Source organism: Lissotriton helveticus, chromosome 7, assembly GCF_964261635.1.
Source record: "Lissotriton helveticus chromosome 7, aLisHel1.1, whole genome shotgun sequence".
NCBI lineage: Eukaryota > Metazoa > Chordata > Amphibia > Caudata > Salamandridae > Lissotriton > Lissotriton helveticus.
Window position 1 is genome coordinate 1055157162 of NC_136068.1, and position 26191 is coordinate 1055183352.

At 45.6% G+C, this 26191-nt stretch overlaps 1 protein-coding gene across 4 annotated transcripts in view; it reads right to left on the reverse strand.

The window, feature by feature from the left end:
• DNAH17 (dynein axonemal heavy chain 17) overlaps nt 1-26191 on the reverse strand; it is a 12633448-nt gene that overhangs the window by 6903177 nt on the left and 5704080 nt on the right. For all 4 annotated transcript variants that reach the window (XM_078653923.1, XM_078653924.1, XM_078653922.1 and 1 more), the window contains one exon: nt 19519-19676. In XM_078653923.1, the coding sequence (XP_078510049.1) occupies nt 19519-19676 (158 nt within the window). The remainder of the gene's footprint in view (nt 1-19518; nt 19677-26191) is intronic.

Below are 26191 nucleotides of genomic sequence, written 5' to 3' on the forward strand. Positions count from 1 at the left end.
GGCGTCTATATACTCCAGCGACGTCATCACGGCGCACGACGCCGACGATGGACGCGAAGCCGCAGGGGACGCCTGCAGACGACGCCTACCGACGCGCAGGGGTACTGCTACGCAAAAGTTTCCGGATCCAGACTGACGCCTGGGGATATTCTAAGGTAAGGAATCTAATACTAACCTGTTTCTTTCAGATAAGTAGTTACAGGTTAAAATATTCTACATCAATATTTATAAAACGTTCACTCAATGAATACATAGCTTAAAAGAAGGTACCAATAAAAACATCACTTTCTTTGGGTGGTCCTAACCTTTAAGAGTTATTATCACTTAAGATCAACCTTTTCTCTTAGACAAGCTATATAATTAATTTATTTATACAATTTCTAAATTGTTACTCATACATTGTTAGGAATCTTTGTACTACCTTTATAAAATTCCCCAGAGCAATTGCAATTTCGATAGAAGGCATTTCCGTAAGGAGGGTGACCGCCTGTGCCGGCGTTCTTATATCATATTTTAAAAATATTGGACGCAGACATAGTTTACACTGTTGTAGAATAGTTATACAATCTAACAGGATGTGCACTAGATCACCTTTTGTGCCCAGCCTACACTTGCAGCACCCTTTGTGGTCCAACATTTTTGATTTTAATTCTTTGTTTACCAACCACGGGTTAATCCCAATTAGCATTCTTAATATCTCCTGTCTATACCAATGGTTTGGTAAGGTATCCAGATAAGGGAACCAGTTTTCCTTAGACCAAGAGCTCATCATAAACTCTACGGATTTTTTCTTAGCCAGGTATTCCATGTCAGTTCTTCTAGACACTTCTTGCCCGTTAAATTTCAAATCACTTTTAGTGCATTCTACTCGTAGGGATTATCGGCACATAACCACCTTTATACACTCACAGGCCTGCATCATTTTCTTCCTGCTGGTTTTTGCCCATTTTCGATTACTAGATTGAATCTCTTTTCTACACCATTGTGCTACTTTCTGGCCTATTTTATTTTCCAGACGTTTCCAGAATCTAATCACTGCTTTTTGTGATTGGACCTCCCAGGCTGTTATTCCTAATTCAGTTCTTATTGCTTGGACCATTGATGATTGGGGCAGGGACATAAGGGTTTTCAGGCATTTTCCTTCCTCCAGGTCCCAGACTCCTTTACCGCTCAAATAAAGGATTTCTGCACCGTAGAGTACTTGTGGAGGTATCATTGCACTGAATGCCTTTAGCAACGGCCAATGAGACATATCCCCGTAATCACGATTAAAAAAATTTAGTCCAGAAATTGATGTATGTGCTTTCGCTTTCTGAGCTTCTAGATGTGTTTGCTAGTTTAGGGACTTATCAAACCACATCACTAGATAGCGATATTCATTAACAGATTCCAATTTAAGATCACCTAAGAACCAATTAAACTTAATTACCTTTTTTCCAAAGCATAACATTTTTGTCTTGTCCAAGTTTACTGTTAAAACTTTCCTTGCACAATATTCACTTAAAGATTTCAACTTGCTTTGGAGGCCCAGTTCAGTCTGGTCTACTATTACCAGGTTGTCCGCGAATAGAAGACAGGGCACCTTTTTACCATCCATTCTTGGGCTTGCGCTACCCTCAACTTCTAGACAAGCAGGTAAATCAGATAAAAATATAGAGAATAGCTGTGGGGCCAGGACGCAGCCCTGTCTCACACCATTATCAATGGGTATTTTTGGCGTTAATGACCCCTCAGTATCCTTGATTACTTGTGCCCAATTACCCCGGTGTAGTTCTTTTGTTATAGCCAGCAGGTCTTTCGGTATGTTTTTACTTATAAGAGTTTCCCAAAGACAGTTCCGATCTACTGAATCAAACGATTCCCGAAAGTCAACGAAACAACAACAAAGCTTACCATTTTGTTCCGTCGACTTTCGCGCCATTGCGCATAGTGCAAAGCAATGATCTATCGTGGAATGCCCTTCTCTGAAGCCTCCCTGTTCAGTGGGTACGATTGAGAACTCCTCAACCCAAACATTCAGCCTTTTTAACACTATTTTTTAGAATACCTTTTCTCCTATATCTATATGATTGATCAATCTATAGTTTTGCGGCGCGTCCATGCTACCTTTTTTATGGATTGGCCCGATTACAGCGCCCTTCCAATTCATTGGCATTATACATTCTGCTAATATAATTTGGAACAACTGGGAGAGGAATCTTGCCCACCCCTTTATCTGTGACTTTAATATTATTGCTGGGAGATTGTCTGGCCCTGCCGCACGGGTTAATTTCAGGTTCCTTATTGTGTTTTCTACCTTCTGTTCGGTGAAGTCTAATTTGAATTCTTCTGTTATTTAATGCAAAAGCTGGGGCTCTATGGCTCCTTGCTGTTCTCGGGGTCCATACAGTTCCCTTAAATACTTCTCGCAGGCTGCCTCGCTAACGACACATTTCATTTCTCCTGCTGTAGGAGCGGATGCTGCTTTTACCAGCTTCCAAAATTGTCTCAAATGTTTTGCTTCAATTGATTCTAACAGATTTACCCAGCATTTCTCTTTATACTACCTTTTTGCATCAGTAACCATCTTTTTAAACTCCCTTTTCAGCTTAATAAGGTAATTTTGCCTCTCTTGGTTGAACTTTTTCCTTAGGCTTCTTGATACTGTCCTTATCTCCCTTTTTAGGTTTTGCCTAGCCAATGCGTACGAAGTACGCATTGGCTAGCAAAACCTCTTGAGATGTATATGTGATTGATGACCCGCCTCTGTCTCTCATTGGCTAGCTCCATAAATGGAGGCTAGCCATTGGGAGACAGAGGCTGTCAATCGCGCTTTCTCGGGGAAAACGCGATTCGGGGGCGTCTCTCTGGCTTTTTTTAAGCCCCGCCCCTTTGTCCCGGGCCGCGCTGTGATTGGCTGCCGGCCCGGGACACCCCCGTGACGTCATTTCCCGGGCCGCCCTGTGGCCCGGGACCTGACTTGTTTTATAATTGCGAGAAACTTGGTTTCTAGTCGCATTTAGCAAAATTATTTTGTAAACTGTGTGAGTGCCTTGAGTCTCAGTAATGAGAGTGGGTACTCTTATAACCGATAAAACAAAGTTATGGTTGGGTTGGTTACTTTCAAGGACTTGTCTGACATTCCTCATGATGGCTAAAAACTACTCTAAGCAAGTGATGTAATGTGTCACAGATTGTGGTCTGGAATGTGAAAGAGGTATGGTACATCTCAACCAAACTGTTTTCCTTTATGCAGATAATATATATATATCGGTACGTATATATAAGTTGATCAAACTGCAATGGATACTGTCCGCTTTTCCTCCCCAATCATGTAGGCGTTCCTGCTTTTTTTTCCCCCTTTGTCCCTTCAGTTGGTTGTTTCATTGTTCCTATGTCATGGAATGTACGTTTGATCGAAAGCTTGCCATTTGACCTTGGTAGTGAGATACTTTTCGTACTACACATATGAAAATATTATGTACGTGCACAATACAACATTGAGTTAAGCTAGACGGCGTCCCATTTACAAGTTGGCTTCCAAAGATTATATGGCGAATAAGCTATGAAACATAGCCTTCAGCAGCTCTGTTAAATAGGTTCAACTGCACAGCCCTCTTGACTCAGGAGATAGCCCTCTCAGTCAATAGAATTGCAACATTCCTGAGGGATTACTTTACATGCCGTTGCGTCATCACTATTAACTCGGCAGCCATATTAGTTGAGGATACATCCTCCAACAGTCAATATGAGTACAATTTTAGCTCTCTTTTAGAGGATGCACACAATTTCTGCCCAATCAAATTATGTAAGCATGGCTACCCCCATGTGGGTGGAGCCAAAGCCCCTGTCCTTGTGCTTCTTAAAATTCTTTTTTAGGAAGGTAATCAGTGATTTAAATGGACATACAGAAGTGCAAGTACTCCCTATTTAGAGTGCCTGTTTGTTTCTAAGAAGTGCCGGAATTGCCCCCATTTAAAGCATTGATGATCATGGCGACAGATGCGCTGTCATGCCAGACCTGAAAAGCTAGGTGGATCGAGGTTAGAGGATATTATAGGGTCTTTGGACTGGTCGGCAGTATCTGCTCTTAATAAGATTGATTTGAAATCCTTTGCAGATATAGCTCCAAACAAGATGTAGCTTTAAACAAGCATATTCCTCGGCTCCAGTTGTGACATAGAATATACAATTCCCTTTTGTCCGGCGTGACAGAAAGTTTTAGTCCCATTAAGGGAAATAAGGCGTGGATTATTCCCCTTCGATTATTGATTTGGTCTGATGAAATCTAACTTATCCCTAGCTATTATATGAATGAAGATACTGCTATTGATGAGTGAATTATTCTTTATTTTTCTAAGCAATGATGAACAAAAGCCAACACGACAGCTTCAATGAAAAAAGAATTGAAATGATGATTTGTTTTACTGTTTTTACTGCAGAGTGGTCAAAATGGAGCCACACTTTGATGTCTTGGAAGGACAGCCTTTGATTGGTTAGATCTCGTGTTTTGTTTTTAATCTTTTGTGGCTTTCTCTATTGGTTTTATTGGTGTGAATGCTGCTGTGCTAATAAAGAAAGACGAGCCTAATCCTCCACTGTGTCCACCATAGAACTGAAAAGTGTGTATGAAAGCCAGGACACAACCTACAATAATACAGCGACTCACTGAGAGCCAAGGAGTGGGGCTCGGTAATAGAGGTAATAGGCATGCTTGGAGAAATAGGTCCCGAAATACACAGGTCAGATCGTGTTGACTGCTTGCTTGTTGCAGTTTCGACACAAAGAATCGCCTGTTTTGCATAAAGAATCGCTAGTTTTGCAAAAACTCTCACGGTGACCGGTTTCCTCGGTTTAGTTGTCTTATGCCTACAGTGATCTCGGTTAATCGGCCTGCTTGTTTGTTGTGTTCAGCACTGTTATAGAGTTCTGTCATGCCCCGGGTTGTCGTCTCTCATTGGCATGCCATACACATTTCAAATTGCGTATCCTTTCCTGATTTTTTCTTAAATTCTATAATTTCCCGAGGTAAGGGTTTGGAAACGAGCCGTGTTTTGTTCTGCGTACTTGAGGTGCCGTCATTGAGCCCACCCCGCACATGCCTCTGACATGTCATGTTATGGTCGAGAAAACGCACATCTGTGTGGACAAAGGCCACGGCAGGCCCCCAGCACAGCTGTAATAACAGAGGGGCCGTGTTTGCCTGACCCTGCTACGGCCAGCTCTCTTACTGATGAAAGGTGTGTTCTACATCCCTTCTAAATTGTAGGGCCTACAACGACTTCCTTTGTAGAGCTCTGGTCAGCTCTTTTGACAGAGGCTGTCATTCATATTTTCCGTTTGAAAGAGACGAAAAACGAGTCTCGCTAAATCATTTGAGCAGGGGAAAAACAGATACTGTGACAACTTTAGAAACTCATTGAGTTCATCCTGTATCCCTTGGATTGGCTGCGGCAACGTCGAGTTTAGTTTTTAGGTTTTGCCTAGCCAATGCGTACGAAGTACGCATGCGCTAGCAAAACCTCTTGAGATGTATATGTGATTGATGACCCGCCTCTGTCTCTCATTGGCTAGCTCCATAAATGGAGGCTAGCCATTGGGAGACAGAGGCTGTCAATCGCGCTTTCTCGGGGAAAACGCGATGAGACAGAGGCTGTCAATCGCGCTTTCTCGGGGAAAACGCGATTCGGGGGCGTTTCTCGGGCTTTTTTTAAGCCCCGCCCCTTTGTCCCGGGCCGCGCTGTGATTGGCTGCCGGCCCGGGACACCCCCGTGACGTCATTTCCCGGGCCGCCCTGTGTTTGGTTGGCCGGCCCGGGACCTGACTTGTTTTATAATTGCGAAAGAAAATAAATCAAAACGAACACATAAATAAAAAAATTGTCATTTACAATGCTAATAGCTCTAACTTTTCCAAAGGCAAAACCGTTGCATTGTAAATGCTTGTTTTATTTTGGCAGTCCACGGAGTACCATTTCAGTTGGCTGACCGGGATTATTGTACCCTTTCTTTTATCTTTTTTTAGTTCTATCCAGAGACACTGTACTACTTGGGCTATCTTCTCCTCGTACCATTCCAGGTTTTTACTCCCAAGATCCCCCAGTTTAACCTTATGTTGAAAGGACTTTCATTTTTCCTGATACTCCTCTGTCAGTCTTGTTGTCACCTGCTTGGGGTAATCAACTTCTTGTGGGATCACTTTCTCTCTATGTTCCCTCCTTCCCCCGTATACATTCAATTGTAAAGGAGTGTGGCCACTGCCTTCACTTTGGGGTACCTTAAATTCCCAAACTAGTGGGAAATTCCAGGCTAGCATAAAAACATAATCAATTGGGCAATTTTGTAAGCCTATTTTAAAGGTCTTTTCTGCCGGGCAGTCTGTTTTAAATCTGCCATTTAGGCAGAAGAGACCCTTCGTCTCTAGATAGTTTACCAATTCTATGTCCTGTTTCAAGTATTCACATACTAGAAATCTGACATACTCTATTCCATAAGCATCCAACAATTCTCTGTGCCAGAGGTCGGCCTTCTTTGGGTTCAGCTTATGGTTAAAATCCCCCGAAATAAGAAACACATCTAAAGCATGTTTTTCTAATGAAGAGTCTATATCCTCTTTGAAATTCCCCATCTCAATTCCATACTCTGCCACATTGTCCCAGTGCATATATACATTTATAACAATTATATTTTCATATTTCTTGTCCTGGGTTAGGAGGACTAATCTACATGCCAATAACCATTTAAATTTCACTTTTAGCAAGGTTGCATTTTTTATTACTTTTGTCGATATGAGAGTCATGATTCCCCCTGATGGACGACCAAAACCTTTTTTTCTTGGCCGGTCGGTTTAGTTGTAGGTAACCCTCGAAAGTAGGGGTTTCATCGCATAACCAAGTCTCTTGCAGACAGGCAATTTCCGCTTTGTTTACTAATTTCTTTATAAGCTCTTGTTTTATATCGTTGCCTAAGCCATTTATGTTCCATGATAAGAGACTTAGGCTATGCGACACCCCCTCATCCTATTCCATCTCACTTAGACCACCATCTTCAGCCATTTCTTCCATATACATCTCAGAGGGTTCTCCCAGGTTGCTTCTTTGACTCCAGTTACCCCAGGAGTCATCCTTTACTGAGTTGTTTACCACTATGTTCAAGCGGATACCCTCTTCTTCGTTATCCATCAGTAACCTCACCTGTCTCCTCTCAAGGCCTGCATGCCACTTTAGGAAACTACTTCCTGATTGGGCGTTACTCTTTAATTCCCTCTCTGGGATTAACCTTATTTCCACATGGAGTATCTCACTCGCCGCTTTCTCAATGGCCATTTTTACCAGGTCACAGTAAAATAGTACTCTTGTTATTTCCTTACCATTTGTATTTTCTACAAAGCCCACCTGTCTCTGATCTTTTGAGCCAATCGCGCTCAGACTTAGGCATCTGGAGAAGGAAATCAGGATTTGGGCCCTATTTAATGGGTTCGTTTTCCTCAGATTCTTTCCCCTTTGTCCTGATTGCACCGGTTCCAGGTACACCCATTTGTTGTTATCCACCTCTAGACCTTTCTTTGGAGTTTCTAGATTTAGCTGTCTACCATTTACCCATCTGGAGAGCCCCATTTTACTTTCCACTTCTGCTATACCTTGAGGCTGTGGTACGTCTTCTGGGTTAAAATACCTCTGATAGTTTCTGGTTTGTCCCCCTAGGGATGAATTTACTCTTTGATTTGTGAATTTGATTTTTGATAACTTCTCATTTGGATCCTTACTACTCTGACTCTTCGTTTGCACACTTTGGGCGTTTCTTTTGTTCTCAACTATCGGAGACCTATTGGGCACAAAAGTCAGGGCGGAGGCATTTAAACTTAGCTCTTCCTCTACCTCCCTTTCCTTCCTTTTTCCCTTTGTTGCTGTTTTAGGTACCCGCTTCTTGCTTGTCCTACCTTTAGTATAGACCCTTACATATTCGCATCTTCTTTTTATCAGCATTGGGCATTTGGATAGGTATACGTTATCTGGTGCTTCTGCTGTCTCTCTAACTACGCTTTGTTCTGTGGGTTGGGGGCAACTACTGGTCTTAACATAAGCAGCATTTGCCCTTTAATTCCCACCAGCTCAACTTTTGCGATTTAAAGACTCCATTATTCAGCATTGTTACTTCTAGAATTCCCTGAAGTGTTTTCTGTAACATCAATAAGAAGTCTATCATATAGGATGAGGGTGACGCTGACATGTCCCGGTCCTGGAGACTGTTTCTCTCAGGGGCAGCTTGACTTCCTATTCTTGAGGTATCCTGCTGGCTTACGTTTTTTAGCCCGTTTAGATGTTGCGATAATCGGTAGGGTGATGTCCCCCAATCAAAACTTGAGCCATGGCTTTCATTTCCCAATTGCCCTGCATTCTCCGACTCCAAAGCATGTAAAGAGAAAAGTTTTGGGGATGATGAAAGATGTGGCGCTGCTATTTGTATGTTTTGGCTCAGGAGGGAGTGGTTTATTAGCAAGGGATCTTCCATTTCCTCTTCTGGGAAGACTCCCATGCCGTTCTCAGTCCGGTGCTCCTCCTCAGTTTCAAAGTTTATTGCAGGTTGCTCTGTAATTTTATAATGTTTCCCTACAAAGTCCTTTATGGAATTAGTCACTGAGGTGCTACGTTTTGGATTAGATATTGAGGTACCACCATTTTGGGTTTGCAGGGATTGTTTGGTGGCTCTTTTATTTTTCTTCTTCTTTCTACCTCCTTACTGTTGTCCTCGGGGGAGGCCTGGCTTTCCTGGCTCTCTTCCAAAGTCCTTGACCCCTCAAGTAACTCACTCCTCCCTGGGCTTTCTTACAAGGCTTCTTTGCGTGGTTTTTGCTTCCTTCTCGGGGCCATCGTCCTTTAATTCAGAGCTACTCCCTATTTTTTTTAAACACTTTTGGCTCAGGTATTGCTGTGGGGCGTAATTCTAACTTCACCCCCTGCACTTATCCCCTAGACAACGCCAATTCACAATTTGTAGAAGCTTAGCGGGGTGGTGGGTTACTGCAGGTATTCTTTCACTTACCTCTGTTGTGCCAGTTGCCCACCTAACCTGCCAAGCCGTTTTTTGAAGAACACTTTGTATGCTCTCTGGTCTGGTGGCCTCCCCCTTTCTCCTTTCCGTTTTTCTGCCGGGGGAGCTGCCACTCAGAGGTCTGCTCCACTTTACCTGCTCCTTCCCCTTCAGGGGGTTCTCGGGGGTTGTTTTCCTTCTATGCCTTAGGGCTCCTCTCCCCTCTTGGGGCTAACTCTGCCCCTCCTGTCTTCTCCGGGGCAAAAAGACAAATGGCCCATGTGTTTGCACCAGGCGCTCGCCTCAGCTGTAGCGCGACCACCCACGGCAGGACCCGGTATTTCCTGGGTCCGCCGAGGTCTAAAACTCCTGAAAATCAGCAAAAAGCCGGTACGCGGCACGTCTCCCTACTCGCGTCCCGCGACTCGGCTCAAGCAGCTCCAGGTGGGCAGGGCAGCTCTAGTGCTGCCTCTGCGTATAGCGTGGCGTTCTCGTTGGCAATCTCGTCAGCAGTCAGGCAGGCGGGGTGGCAACAACAGAGATTCTAGCATCCTGTGCACTACTTGAATACTGCAAGTTCAAAATAGATCCTGACTAGCAAAATGAATGTTTGGGAAACTCTTGCACGCAAAGTACTGAACAGTTCCTATTTCTGTATGGCAAACATGAAAAGTGTTCCTGACATTCTGTTGACGTGTTTGGTTTCAATACCAACCCCGACTGCTGTTCTAATTCATGCATTCAACGTTACAGATATAGACAAAAATGTCAACATTGAGGCTGTGAAGAATATTTATCAGTATATGATTATTGTGCATCGTGCACCGTGCTAACTGATTTGAACGCGCCTCAGACTTTCACTGTCACCACTTATAACATCACAGAGGGTGATGTTTGTTATAATTTCACGTGTGACCCGCAGTCCATTGGCAAATATGTACAAACGAGATTGGAAAATGTTTCCGCACTCTCCCAACATGTGCGGATGTTATGCCATGATCGTACACCCAACATGTGTTCTTCAGTTCGTAACTCTATGATTTGTAGATGGGTTACCCCTTCCATTAGCCATTGTTATAATGTCCTGCTACCAACTGGATGGCTCTTTTCATGTGGTAATATGTCATGGTCCTTTATTCCAGCGAACATTTCTGATGGACCATGTGCCTTGACGAGACTTAGCCTGATGATGTTCTCTTTGTTTCCCTCTGCGCATATTCGAACTGTACGTGAGGTACCTCTATTGAATTAACGTTGTGACTCTAATTTGTATTTACTTTCTAAAACAGAAAACATTAGTCTAGCTACTTCAATTGTAGGTATTCCTGGATTAACAATTTACAAATCCAGAGCTATTAGTAAACTCGCTTGTTGGATGGTCAAATCTATCAATCCCACTTCGACTGCTTTGTCTGAATTTTTATTGGATGCACAAGGTGAACGCCGAGCTATTTTGCAGAACAGAGCAGCTATTAATTATTTGCTGTTGAAACATGATCATGGATGCTCGGATTTTGAGGGTCTTTGTTGTTTTAATTTATCTGACCATTCTAAGTCTATTCAACCTCATATTAAAGCTTTGCACAATCTCTCTTTAGAAATCCAACAAGATTTAGATCAAGGGTGGTTTAGTTGGCTTTTCGGTGGCTGCCTGACTTACATTTGCATCGTTATATCCTGGGTGGTGTACTTTTAGTCCTTTGTTTTTTAATCACCATTTGTTGTTGTATTCAATGTATATCCAACCTTTTGAATATGTTTCGACCAAATGCTATGACCAGATCTGTTAGCTATGTTTCCTATTATTCTACTAATGATTGACGTTCTGTCTGAACCTTATATACGTTCGATGGTATTGGACAGCGGTCATGGGAGGAATGTAGTGACTGGTATATCTTTATGCATGATCGGGTCGATTATGACCGTTGCCCACTACCATCTCTGTATATTTTATCATAATATAGTGCTGTGTAGGCCTGTGTAACATAAATTAGTTATAAAGTAGGGCTTAATAATGTCCTTTCTGTTTCCGACTTTACATTGCTTAATGGCAGAGCTTGCCTATTGGCTTTGGCATGAGCTTATGCCTTCTTGCATACTAATTTTGCTCTTTTGCGGGAATTGAGGCCTGTGCTCGAGCAACTCCATTTTCTGAGTTGTCGCCATCTTCTGAGCCTCTCTCTGTGAAAGGCTATGTTTTACTTTCCACTTGTTGTTCACCCTTCTTAAACTGGAGAGGACAGGTACTTATCAGAGGAATGTGCTCACTCTATGCCGAAGTCATAACAGATGCCTGGCCAGCCGATGCTGTGTCCTTGGCATGGAGTGGTACAGAATCTGATGGGAAAGGAGGCAAGGCTTGCTAGAAGCTTTAACTAATGCTTCCATTTTGTACTAAAGGAGGGATCTCATCTCTGATCTCTGGTATTCTGGTATCCTGGCAGTCTGTTGATACATCACGTTGCAGACGTGCAGCTGTGACTGTGGAGCAGAGAATCCTGATTAGACCAGAGAGACGGGCCCCCTCTGGAAGCAAGATGTGTAGAAACTTGGTGAGGTGTTCCACTAATCCATATATATTCTGACGGTCTTTGCCTATCTATCCTTCTTATTTTCAGATTCTATACATTTATATACATATAAGTTTTATATGTGTCTTACTAATTGCATTTAGCAATTGCTTAGGTGTTATTGTGAAGAAGGCATATCGTGACATATTAGTTATTTCTTTCTTTTGTCATTCTATCATTGTGTAATAAAGAAACCCCAGAGCATACAATTATTTGTCTGTGTTCCTTGGGATGGGAGGTCAGGACCTTTCTGATTCAAGTGCTGTCGCACCGGAAGGATGGTAAGTTTCCCTTCCTGCAGGTAATTGTAGAAGGAGAGTTGTTCCGCTCTCATCTAGAGGAAGTATATATTCTAATTATTTCACCCCAGGTATTGTTGGTAGGAGCAAGCGTTGCTGATTTCCAAATCCTCTCGTATGGGGAGGTGTGTGAAGCCCTGCTGTGACAGGTTTGTGATTTACTTGCGAGCTTCTCGACATTGATATTATTGGTAGGAGCATGCGTTGCGGATTTCCGAATCCTCTCGGATGTGGGGAAGTGTGCGAAGCCCTGCTGTGACAGGTATTTGATTTACTTGCGAGCTCCTCGACAATGGCCTGGCCTTATATCTTTAGTTTGTGGTTAGTGTTTATTCCTTTCTTAGGTAAGTATTGTGGAATGTGGTGTCTTTCTGGGTCCTGAGAAAGGATGTGGTAAGTAATGCCCTGGTGATTGGCAGAATTACAGAATTATCAGGACATTACAAAGCTCCTGCCTTGTTCTCGTTGAGAGTCCAAGGCTTGTTGTCAGCAACAACTGCGGTAGTTCCATGGAGTCGTCTACACCTCAACCCATTAATAAATTACCTGTTGAGTCATTGGAATTCTGACTCAGACAATTCTCAATCCTTAGTCCCTGTGTCTTCTGGTGGATGCATACTGCCAACTTGGAGAAGGGAATATTGTTGCAGGCCCAGTCACCTATCCTAATGACAACATATGTCAGCTTTTGGAGTTGGGGGGAAACCCCTGGGGGAGTTGGAATGAAGGACTCAATGGTCACAGGAGGACTGGGTCCCTTCCTTCAACTGGAGGAAACTGGCAGCACTATGGAAAGCAGTCGTTTTTTTATCTCCAGTTGAAAGGCAATAACTTGGTGGTTTGCACAGAAAATCAGGTAGCAAGATGTCATCTGAAGCGATTGGGGGTGGGGGGTGGGTAACAAAAATCCTCATTTGAACAACTTGATGAATCAGATTTGTGTTTGGCCAGAGAAAAATCTGATTTCATTGAGGGAAGTGTGCATTCAAGGGGTGTTGAATTTCCATGCAGACAGTCTGAGCCGCAACATTCCAACTTCTGTGGGGTACCATCTTTCTCATTCACTATTTCTCCAGGTTTGCCATATATTCAGAGACCCCTGGATAGATTTGTTTGCCTCCCCTTCCAATGCAATGCTACCAATCTTTTTCACAGAAGCAAATTGTCAACATGCTTGGGCAGTGGATGCCTTGTCAGTCCCCTGGCCCCAGGAGCTCTTGTATGCCTTTCATCCGCTTCCCCTCCTCCTGAACGTGCCTCAGAAGATCCAGGAAAAATGGTATCAGTTATTTCAATAGCTCCCTTCTGGCATGGCACCAGTGATTTCCACTTGTGTTGAGTCTATCCAAAGGCAAGTATCTCAGAATTCCACAATCTCCACCTCCTCTTCAGTTCACTTTTTTACAGTCAGCACACGATCAGAAGCCGAACTTAATGGCCTGGAACTTGAGAGATTGGTCTTGAAGGATATGGGTGCTCTTTCCAGGTGGCTGAAGATATCCAATTGTGTAGAAAGAAATCTATACTTTCTTCACATAAAAAGAGTAGAGGGTTTCTTTGCAAAATGGTGTTCTCTTAGAGGTTTTAATCCAGTGTCTTTGGATTCTTTCCAAATCTTTGAATTCCTAAGAGAGGGTTTCCTTAAGAATATGTCTCCATCAATACTGGCAGCCAGTTGGCAGCTCTTAAAGCTTTTAGAGGTTCTGATAGAGATTTGGAGACATTTATGCCATTAGCTCTTTGATTGTTGAAGTGGTTATGTTTTTGTAGGGCAGTCACACAGCCCATTCTTCCTTCCCACTTGGGATTTGCCTACAGTCCTAAGTGGATTACAGCTTCCTCCATGTGAACCTTTAGAAAAGGTAGAAATCGTTTGGGTATTGTCAAACATTTCTTTTTTGTTGGCAATACCATCTGCCCCAAACTTGGTGAGCTTGGATCCCTGGTGGTTTTGTTTCTAAATTTGAAGATTCTTCCACATAGATTAGTGCTTGGACCTGATCCAAAATGTATTCCAGAAGTAAGTTCAGAATTTAATTTGCAGCAGGAGATCATTCTCCCAGTTTTTCAAGAAGGAAATGATCCACTTCCTTCTAAGTTGGACGTCAAATGATCCTTATTTATTTACCTTCAACATATAAAGGAGTTCAGGATGTCTAATTTGATATGTATCTCTTTTAGCAGTGTAAATAGAGGTAAAAAGGTTGATCCTGCTACTCTGAGCAGATGAGTGTCCCAGGCTAATTACCAAGCTTAAAAATCTCTGTGTACGGTCCATTCCGGCGATGACGGTCACTCAACAAAATCAGTTTCTATCACTTGGGCAGAGGCAGGTGGGGTTCCTATTCAGGAAACTTGTAGAACGGCCACATGGGCATCCCATCCCACATTTGTTAAATCGCTCTCGACAGGATGTGATGACTTCTACTCTGGACAATTTTGGTTCAGGTATGGTTAAGGCAGCAATGAAATAATTTTTATGATTAATGAAGGAAATATGAGCACTTGAGAGACGGTGTAAAACGTGACTTTGCTTGTGACTTCCTCACCATGTTAGGACTGGGAGGTGGAGGTCCTAGGAGGGGTTAATGAGATTATTACGTACTGGCAAACTTCATTACCGTGATTATGGTCCTGCTCATCCCAGTCAGAGTTCCTCTCTGTCATCCTCCCTCCCTCCCTCAGTTTTACACCGATCTTGACTTATAACTTACAGTTCTGGTGGTGGGAGGGAGGAGCCTTTAAGATAACAAACAATAAAAAACAGAATATGCCTTTTAAACTATTTATTGTAATACAAATGTTTTTATTGTAACCTACTTTGTAAAATGTAATATCTATGAATTGTGGTTTCTTATATTTTGTATGTGCTTTTATGATATCTTGCATATCGAAATAAAGCTTTGATGACATGAAAAAACAGAATAGTGTGCGAAGTACCTGTCTAGGGGGCGGGACAATCTAACCATGTTTGACTGGGATCAGAAGGACCTTAATCAGGGTAATGAAGTTTACTGGTAAGTAATGATCGATTTCCAGTGACTGTGGTTGTCCAGATACCAATGTGCTACTATGCCTCTTTTCCACAACCCTTGTGCCTTATGCCTTCCAGGATGCAATAACTGGTTGGTTTTCCCCACTCCTCCATCTTTTCCTCTTAACTGCCCCCATCAACCACATTCAACCTTTATGGGAAGGTATATGTTCAGCCCTCAACCTCTCCTTCCTTGTTTTCGATCCTATAGGGGCCGCTATTGGTGTCCTCCCTGTTTCAAAGCTGTAAGCAATATAGGTTAGAAGCAATAAACTGTGGAATTTCACTTATCTGGGCATGAGAGGGGAGCAATTCCTATTCTCGAAGAACGATTCTTATCTTGCTTAGAACACTAGATGTAACAAGACTCGTATTTCAGACACTTTCTTGTAACAGCTCTTCATTTCCATTAGTTTATATGAATGTTTGTGGCCATGGTTTCCATCCAAAAAATGTGCCTTTAAATAAAAATTGCATCCATGGTTCCCACTCTTTGCCCAGAAATCCTGTGTGTAAAATTAACACTTTTAACACAGTTTCGGCTTTAAAATTGATGCTTTGACAGAATCTGTATCGTGACTGTCTTCGTATTAGCCCTAAGATCGGTGCCTCCTTGTCGAAATACTGATTTTCAACTACCAAAAAGAGGTACGATTAGTGCACTGATATCACCAAAAATTGCATCACCTGGCGTTAATTAATTAATTAATTAATTAACGCCAGGTGATGCAATTTTTGGCTCAAGGATGACAACACAGGAACTTACTCCACATCACATTGCACGCAGACCAGACCAGAGGAAATGACCAGACCAGAGGAAATGGCAGTTTACGGTTAGAGTGTGATCACAGCATGACATAAACAAGCATTTACAATGCAACGGTTTCGCCTTTGTAAAAGTTAGAGCTATTGGCATTGTAAATGACAATTTTTGTATTTATGTGTTGGTTTTGAAAACAGATAAATAAATGGCATTGCCATTTACAATGCCAATAGCTTAATCTCTCGCAAACAGTAAAAATGATTAATAATAACTAACCTCCTTCTTGTCAAAGGACCAAAAACCCTGCCTTAGGTTGCAGTCATTAAAGAGCTTGCTGACAATTAGGAGCTCCCTGAGTGATGGTGTGTGTTTTGTAGGTGTGTGTGTGTGTGTGCACATGTGTATTGCTGACATGCAATGCTCACATTCAATTAGAGCTCCCTGAGTGATGGTGTGTGTGTTTGTAGGTGTGTGTGCGCGGAGCGGCACAGCTGAGGCGATGACGCAAGCAGCACATCTGCTTGGGGGTGGACCCGCATCCACCCAGTACAGTAGTGTCGCGGCGGGACACGCCACTGAGCAGCACATCTGGGGCAGGCGGGACTTCACTCACAGGCATATGGGGAGCCCGCTAGTAATGCAGGCAGGAGGGCGTGAAGCAGACAGGGGTGTAAAGCACAGCTGTGGGAGCACTAGTAATGCGCACAGCGGGGCGTCCATCACTCTTGTGGGAATCACACAGAGGAGTGCACTAGTAATGTACCAGTGAGTGCTCTCTTGTGAGAAGCGCATCTCGGGAGGGGAAAGATCAAGAACGACAGCTGGGGTCGGGGTGGAGGGGCCGAAGCACAGCTGGGGATGGGTGGATGTGCTCCTGCGGGAACACAGCTGGAAGGGGCGGTGCTGGTGATAGGCAAAGCTGGATATGGGTGGAGGTAACTCCGATGAGCAGTACATCAGAGGGTGGAGGAGGGCGAGAATCACGCTGGGGTTGATGGGGGCATAGCGGTTGAGAGGTGGTGATGCTGCAGCGAGGCGCTCACTACACAAATCACTTCATGTGCTGCGACGCCATAAATATGGTAGTAAGCGCTACAAGTGCCAATAACTAACTCTAGAAAGCAGAAAGGGGTGTGTGAGACAATGTGGTTGGGGCGGGTAGAGTAGAGAGGGCAGTGCACTGTTAGGGTGGGCGGGCTAGGAGCCAGGCCCACGATTGGACACAGCGGCAGAGCCCTGGGTGCGAGGGAAGGAAGAGGCTGGAACTAGAGTCGAGGGAGTAAGGGGTTCACACTATGGGCAGTAAGGTTTAGGACTGCAGAACGCAGAGTCGATTATGCACAGTGGATAAGGGGGTTCAGGGCTACAGGCAGCAGAGCAGGGTGTGCACAGGCAGAGGAGAGGCCAAAGCTACAGAGTGCAGTGTCGAGTGTGCAAGGGCAGGACAGGGGGGTCAAAGGCTACAGAGTGCAGAGCCGAGAATGCACAGACAGGAGAGGGGTCAAAGGCTATAGACTGTGGAGCCGGGAGTTCGCAGGCGGGAGGGGGGCAAGGGCTACAGGCTGCAGAGGAGTGCACCGGCAGGGGGGGGGGGTCAAAGGCTACATACAGAGTGTGCAGCCAAGTGTCCACAGTCAGGGAAGGGGTGAAGGCTACAGAGTGCGGAGCCGGGTGAGGGGCAGGAGAGGGGTTAAAACTAGAGATTGCAGAGTCGGGTGTGCACAGGGCGGTAAATGTTAGGCCTTCACACGGAGGCAAGGGGACTGCAGGCAGCAGGGCCTAGTGTCCACTAGGAGTAGGGGGATTAGAGCTTCAGGCATCAGAGCGCAGGAACGATTTAGGGACATCTCAGCGACTGGCAGTGAACGAAGGGTGGTACAGCGGGCGCTAAGGGGCACAGCGGGCGCTAAGGGGCACAGCAGGCGCTAAGGGGCACAGCGGGCGCTAAAGGGCACAACTCAGGGGGCATAGTTGGGTGTGCCCAGGGTTGTAAGGGGGTACAACCAAAGGTGGCAGAGCCGAGGAGTGTGCGCAGGGCGGTAAAGAGGGCTCAACTAAACGTGGTAAAGCCAGGTGCCCGCAGGGCGGTCAGGGGGTCCTGGCAGTGCTTCGGGGGCGGTTAGGTATGCAATATATGAGGAGCCCGTACCTGTTTTCCGCAGCCCCTCCGGTCGGTCCCCGCCGGGCGGCCCGTCCAGCCCCACAGAAGCTCCCCGGCAGCTCTCTCGCATGCTTCCCGGGGCCGCGGCGGTGCCGTGCCTGCAGAGGTACCTCCCCCGGTCCTGCGGGCCTCGGAGCCTCTCCCTCGGTGCGACACTTGGCCTCTTTGTGCCGGAGGCTCCGTCGTCCCCCTCTCCTCGTGGTCACTGGTCGCTCCAGCCTCTTCCAGCACCGGCTCCGTCCTCGTTCCAGTGCTGCTTTCCAAGCAGACGGGCGGGCTCGCTCCCTCCCACACACCGCCCTCCCCTCCCGGCTCGGAATGCTCATGCAGGCCCCTCCTCCCAGGGAGCGTCTCCAAAGAGCCTGCATCTGCACAGCTCGCCCGGACACTGCCCCAGCCTTCTCACACGCAGGCACCTGGGGCAAGCACATGGACTGACCCTCGGGGTCAAATAAAGGGGTGGAAGCAAAATCACCCATTACACTGTGAAGCACGATCTGTCTCTGGGGCGGGAGGGGGCGGGAGAGGACACGGACGGCGGGAGGGGGCGGGAGAGGCACGGACGGCGAGAGGCGAGAGGGGGCGGGAGAGGACACGGACGGCGGGAGGGGGCGGGAGAGGACACGGACGGCGGGAGGGGACGGGAGAGGACACGGACGGCGGGAAACGTGCACAGGACAGCGAGGGGGGGGCGGAAAGGCACACGGAGGGGGCGGGAATGGACAGACTTTCAGTGAAAGGGGAGGGAACGGGAAAAAACGTAACTCCGCCCTGGGAAAAAATCTCGGGAACGCCCCCGAATCTGGTCCGGCCTTGACGGACAGATCTCTGTTCCAATGGCTAGCCTCCATTTATGGAGCTAGCCAATGGGACAGGGGGCGTATTCCAGAGTCCTTACTAATATCAAGAGATTTCTCCAGCGAAACCTAATGACTGATGCTTGAGCACTTTAGCCAATGCTAACATCAACACATCTCTTCACCAACAATAAAAGCACTGCAGTGTTGTCCCTTAGTAATTCCCAGCAGTAGCATCTCAAGGACGTAAACAACTTACATAGCGGAGTTGGTAATCCTTTTCATTCCTTCGGAGCTAACTTTATTTATTTATTTATAAAGTTTTATATAGTCGGTCACTAAGTCAAGTTACGTTTCATGGTATCATTGTAGTTGTGCCTGCTTCGAAGTCGTCATAACAACTGCCCTCCCTGCCCAGCATTTGCTTCTGACAGAACACCATGCCGCAGTTACCCGAATTTTTCCCTGCAACATGGAACACTGCATTTTCGGCAGCAAACAGCTGAGATATGTTATCGTCATATGCCAGATCATGTATGCACCCTGATGCATACTGGCTTGCTCTGCCATCTCAATGCCTCCAAACTTGACAGGCCTATGTCCCCTTTTCATAACGATGGCATCATAGAGCTTAAGCCCAATCAATGCTTCTTTAAGGAATATAGACTAAATAAAATAGGTTTTAAGGAGTTTTGGGAGCCTCCTGTAATGATGGAGAAATTACTGGATTCGTTATTATACTTGAAAGACAATATCCTGGCTAGATAAGTAGCAATGCAATTAAGCAACTTTTTCAATTATACGCTAAATAGGTCTGCTACATTTTCGTGACAACAATGTAAGTACCAAGTCACCAGTTCTATTCTAATGTACATTGTCTACATACCTGAATAAGGCCTTTAAATTTTCAGGTAACTCGGCACGCCCAGCATACCCTGGGTTCATGGTAATGAACATTCCCACTGTTGGCACAAGAGTAATCATTTCCCCAAGAAAATTAAATGTTTTCTTTTTTGCACGAATGGCATCTTGAACACTTTTCACCTAAAATGAAAAAATTTAGTATTACTTAACAGTGTATGTCACATCTTTACAAACACAAGCCACTGACAGAGGAAATGACTAGTTACTTCAAAACAAAAATGGAATGGTGCACCCACAGAAAAAGGATCAACAAATCTTCAAGTTGGTGTTTTTGAAAAAGTTCTTCTTTTATTTAATTCACCTTTGGAAATATAAGGTCCAGCAACCAAAACATACATACAACGCGTTTCGTTCAATGTGAATTGAACTTCATCCGGGCTGCGGACAATACACAACAAGCATTGGCATAGCCAATAGGTCTCGCTTTTGGGACCTTATAAGTGTTTAGCCATGCAACAGTTGATGTTGTTGCACCAAGGATATTGTGCTGGATAACTAAACACTTGTAAGGTACCAAAGGCAAGACCTAATGGCTATGCCAATGCTTGTTTTGTTGTGTGCTAGAAAAAAAAATCTACACTATCTCCCCTTACATGGATACACAGCAGAATTGTCACATAAATGGTCTCACTTTGAAGTCAGAGAAGGAAAAATCGACACCAAGCTCCCTCTGAAGTGAGATCTTGACATTTACCTCAGTCTTTGAATGCACAGCAAATATAACAAGATAAGAACAAGATTTAAAGGCCTGTTTTCAGAAAGTGAGCTCGTCAAGAATGCATCAACCAATGTTTGGCAGAGGGAGGGACAAACTCAAGCTGGATAGTCTATAGCAAATAAAGTCAGCAAATAGAAAGCCAGACAATATGAGCTACAAACCACAAAGCCAATGCATGGTAAGCAAAGGGCGGCATGCATTCCTAGTTCAGCTTTATGAATGTCCTCAAGATGTTCTTTGCACACCCAGCTTCCTTGTCTGGTAGGTTTCGACCAAAAAACAAGGGTAATTCACTGTTACGGGTACAGTTTCTTTAGTTCTAACTTATTATTCATCAAATAACAGTATTTTTCAAGTTGTTGTTTCAATTCAACTCAACTAATTGGGATGGCACTTTTTTTGCAGCACGCATATCACCCACCGGGCTATCTCATTTACCCATATTTTCCGGCTAAACTATCTCCTTATAACGTGAGTCGTGAATACTCATTTGCGAGATCTATCCCTTATATAGACTTGGTCAAACATGTTTGTAAAGCGCCGATGTGAAAGGTCAAATCCAATGATGTCATGTATATAGGGACGGTGCACCAAAGGGAGTACTCGAAAGCTCCAGATCTTATTTCAAAAATTCTTTTATTTTGTTTAATTCTCTTAAAAACAGACTCCTCAGCCAACGCGTTTCACTCACATTGAGCTTCGTCAGGGCTATTAAATTCCGCTGTATTTAGCTTGTCGTAAGGCTGTTATGGTAATTTCCACATACGGGATTCCAATTGTGACCATACAGTGGTTGGGCACTTTGTTGGCAATTAAGTAGGCTTCCGTTCTCACTGAAACAAGGTAACTTGCTTGTTCCCATTAGCTTGATAACTTTAAGGAGGGTCCGACCAAAATTCTTGGCCAACCGTTCGAAAGATTCGCCGTATCACGAGTATAGCAGGTCGCAAAAATCCAATGCTGTCATTGTCCTAGTTGGCGTTTTTGAAAATTCAGAAATCCTATTTCTGGATCTGGAATGTTGGCATGCATGCCCACGCATACCAACACTTTCGGCATCCGATTGAAGGGCGGCGCTGCAGAATGGTGCAGGGAGTGTTGACATTAGGGGGTAAAGCGAGCACTGGCAAGAACATGGAGGCTTCTGGCGGGAGCACCCCACTGATAAGACCACCCCCTATGCCTAGCTGATCACCGACATTGAAACACGTGGGTGTGATCCCGAGATCAGGCCTGCTACAATGCCAATGGATGCAGAAGAGAAACCATTTGAATGGACACTGGCACTAGGGACTAAAGTCATAGAGCACAGAAACGCGCGAAATGCTTGCAGTATAAAACCAGGCGTTCTCCTGCTGTCAATGTTAACGCCAAAGCAACTCACTACCCAGAGGTATCTAGTCGTATCTCCAACACACAAAGGCACAACATAGTTGCATCAGTTGTTGGGCCATTCAGTGCTCCAGCAGCCATTTGGTAAAAAGTTCCTGTGAGAAGTTGGCCTGATATATAGTGCTCACTATTCTAGTGATCACTGTGTATCATACCAAACAACCCTTATTGATGATTGGTTGTAAGTCAACCTTATAGACCAGCTATCCTAGTAGCATGGACACGAGCAGTCTTTAGGCTAAACTCTAGAGGGCGTGTTAAGCCAGCTGTTTTACCATCACATATACCCCTTGAACACCAAGTGAAAGGACACCACACAAGTTGTTATAAAAATATAGGATATTTATTAATAACAGTTCTACCCTGAACTCTTTATGAGTCAGGGAGCTAAGCACAATACAAAACTCTTATGAAAATACTTCAAGTTGCACAATTTACACAAATGCCCGAGGGGCACGAAAAACCATATACACAAAAAGTGGAATGCGAAATACTAGCAGGTAAGTAACAAGATCCAGAGGCTTCAGGATCGCTAGGACTACACTACTGAACCCTAAGGTTAGGAGCAGGAGGTCTAGGGAGATCGGGTGCAGAGTGTGCACTCTCACGCGGGATGTGGGAAGAAGTCTATGGATGCTAGCGTTTCTAAAGTTACTGTTTCCGGACGAATCCGACTAGATAGACTGAAAACGAAAAAGGATCTGGACACTAGGAGAGTGAACCTGTGCTGGAGCACCAAAATGCTCGAGTTACCTAGCCCAGGGGCTGCGGCTGCATAGGGTTCAAATGACGTCGGGAATCCTCGTTGAAATCTATGGAGCCTGAAAGAAGAAGTTGCTGGCAGGCGACCAGTGAAGAAGTTCGGTGTGATCCAAGTCTGGATCGGAGTTGAAGACGACCTGAAAGCAGAGGGGACTCAGTTCTTAATCACTAGCCAGTGATTATGTGGGCACCAGGATGGCACCGGATGAAGTCACCTCGACCAGGTGAGTGGGCGACGCTGGACTCTGCAGTCACACGGGCCAGGAGGTGTTGTCGGCGTCCAGGCTGGAGGTGCGAGCTGTCCCAGGAGGCTGTCGGCTGTCGGCGATGCTGGACTCAGGATTTGAGCAACAAACCTTGGCAAAGGCAAGCCCACGCGGTAGAGTCAAGATGGCGTCTGGAGTGGAGCAGGAAGGTCCAGGGTACTTCTTGTTGGACAAGAAGCAAGGGCCAGTCTAGGGGACCTAGACCAGCGGTGAAAACGTCGTGGTACGTCGTCAAGAGGGTCACTAGCCAACGGGCAAGTGACCGGACAACGTGGCAAGCAGCAAAGAAGCAGAAGGGCCCCACGCAGATCTCGTGGATGCTGGGAGGCTGGACTTCGGTGCTGGAGCTGCTTAGGGTTAGGGCTTCTCAAACCCCAGTGCACTTACTCGAGGGTCTCTCGGGGGTCGTGCTGGTGAAGCGTCGTGCAGGTCTTGAAGATGGCCGGTCCCACGGGTCTCGTCACACCCACAAATCTCATCTGGGCTGGATGATGTAGGTAGAGGTCAGAGATGGCAGGGAATCCGGGTCTCGTCGAGCTGGGCAGTCTTGATCCGGAGGATGGACGTGCAGCAAACCGCAAGAGCTTTGATGGTGCCTGCTGGTGCAGGGTGGCTACTCCTTAGCCACAAGGGAGAGTCTTCAGTAGAGTCAAGAGTTCCTTTCTTGGAAAGTAGTTTCAAGATTTAGAATGATCTAATTTGGGAAGGGGGCCTGCTCCTACCTTTATCCTAAGAAAAAGGGGCTGGCACGCGACTAGGTCCTACCCTATGGGTGGGACCAGGAGGGGGGTGGTTACACCCCTCTCCTTTGTCCGGTCTCTCCCCAGCTCAGGGGCTGGGGTGCCCCAGGAACTGGTTTTAGCCGGCATATGCACAGTGAGCACCGGGGTGCCACTTGCAGTCACCTTCCTTTCAGCCCTGCCTACCTGGGATACACAAAATCCGGTCTGGGATGGTGCTAACACCGCCCCTGACAGGAAACCCTTTGTCCAGGCCTCCGTTGCTGGAAGGACTCCCAGCAGCAGGAGGGCAGACTTGTGTCTCGGTGGCAGCATCCATTTTGTGGAGCTGAGGCTATGTCTGACTTTAACCGGGGTTCACAGTTACATACATGTTGTGTCCCTCTAGAAGGGTGGAATGCTAACCCCGTCGCCAGAATTGGCGAGGGGTTAGTATTCCAATTCGTATGACACCTTACTCGACATGTTTTGATAATGCTATACCAAAGTTAGCATTTAACCGCGAGGATTATAATGCACTTAAGAGTATATGGTATAGCGTTATAATGGAACAGCTATTTGGACTTGGTTTCGCAAGCTGCAAACGGGCTCAGCTCATGCCAGAGCATCATCTCACATAATTTCAAGCACTCTGCCTTCAGGATTGATAAGGCCTGCCATAGGAGTGACTGATAGGAATATATGTGTCCATTTTAGGTTTAGATATAGGTATACTATATCTAAAGCAAAGGGTGACTACACCACCTTGCCCCAGCTGTCATGCAGCCAGTTGTGTCTGTTTGGGTGGCCAGCCAGGGGTGGCATAATACATGCTTCAGCCCCTGGTAGGCCCTGGGTACACCTATGCCCTGGATACCTAAGGTATGCTGTACAGGGACTGATAAGGTGGCCCAGTACCAATTGGTAAAATGCACCTAAGGTACATGGTTGTAATTTAGAGAGAGAACAGCTAGGCTGTGGGTCTGATTAGCAGGCCCACAGCCAGGGAAAGTCGTAAACCAGTGAAGCAAAAAGCAAAAATCTGGGGTGGCCATGGGATTGCAGACCCCACTCTCCTACATAACCCCCCCCCCAAACTTAGGGACATTAAACTAACCTTGACCAGGTGAGTCTTCTTGCTTTACGTGGAAGTACCTGGAGAGACCATCTGCATTACCATGGTCAGTTCCTGGGCGGTGCTCCACTGTAAAGTCCATCCCCTGTAGGGAAATGGACCACCTAAGAAGTTTGGGGTTTTCACCCTTCATTTGATTTAGCCATAAGAGGGGCTTATGGTCGGTCTGAACTTTGAAGTGGGTACCAAACAAGTATGGCCTCAACTTCTTCAGGGCCCAGACCACAGCAAATGCCTCCCTCTCAATAGCTGACCAACGTTTCTCTCTAGGGGTCAGCCTTCTACTTATAAAAGCAATGGGCTGGTCATGACCATCAATATTCAGCTGAGATAGAACAGCTCCCACACCCAACTCAGAAGCATCTGTTTGGACAATGAAAGGTTTGGAGTAGTCTGGACTCTTGAGAATAGGTGCAGTGCACATGGCCTGCTTTAGGTCATCGAATGCCTTCTGACAGCTAACTGTCCACTGAACTTTCTTTGGCATTTTCTTACTTGTCAGGTCATTAAGTGGAGTCACAATGGTTCCATAATTTCTGACAAATTTCCTGTAATAACCAGACAGGCCCAAGAAAGCTCTGACCTGTGTCTGGGTGGTTGGAGGAGCCCAGTCCTTTATGGCCTGTATCTTGCTCTCCAGAGGTTGAACTTGGCCTCCACCTACAAGGTGGCCCAAGTACACAACTTGACTCTGCCCTATCTGGCACTTAGTAGCCTTTATAGTGAGGCCTGCCTTTTGCAGGGCCTCCAAAACTTTCCTCAGGTGGATCAGGTGATCCTCCCAGGTGGAGCTAAAGACAGCAATATCATCTAGATATGCTGCACAAAAGTCATCCAACCCAGTGAGAACTTGGTTCACCAACCTTTGAAAAGTGGCAGGGGCATTTTTCAAACCAAAGGGCATCACCACAAATTGGTAATGACCTCCTGTGGTAGAAAATGCTGTCTTGGCCTTGGCATCCTCAGCTAACCTGATTTGCCAATAACCAGCTGTCAGGTCAAATGTACTCAAGAACTTTGCAGAAGCCAATCTGTCAATGAGTTCATCTGCTCTTGGTATTGGATGGGCATCTGTCTTAGTGACAGCATTGAGACCCCTGTAGTCTACGCAAAACCTCATCTCTCTCTTACCATCCTGGGTGTTAGGTTTAGGCACTAGAACTACAGGACTAGCCCAAGGGCTCTCTGAGGGTTCAATGAATCCCAATTCCAACATCTTTTGTACTTCAGTTTTTATGCAGTCCCTGACGTGGTCAGGTTGCCTGTAGATTTTACTCTTTATAGGCAGACTGTCTCCAGTGTCCACCTCATGTGTGCATCAGTTTGGCTGACTGGGGGTCAGAGAAAACATTTGTCTGAAGGATTGAAGGACTTGCCTACAATCCTGTTGCTGATGCTCAGAGAGGCTGTCAGAAAAGACTACACCATCCACTGACCCATCATCAGGGTCCTGAGTGAGCAGGTCTGGGAGAGGGTCACTCTCTTCCTCCTGTCCCTCATCTGTGGCCATGAGCAAGCCCATGTCCTCCCTGTCAACAAATGCTTTGAGCCTGTTCACATGAAGTACTCTGTGAGGGCTCCTGGGAGTTCCCATGTCCACCAAATAGGTGACTTCTCCCTTTTGTTCAATGATGATGTTGGGT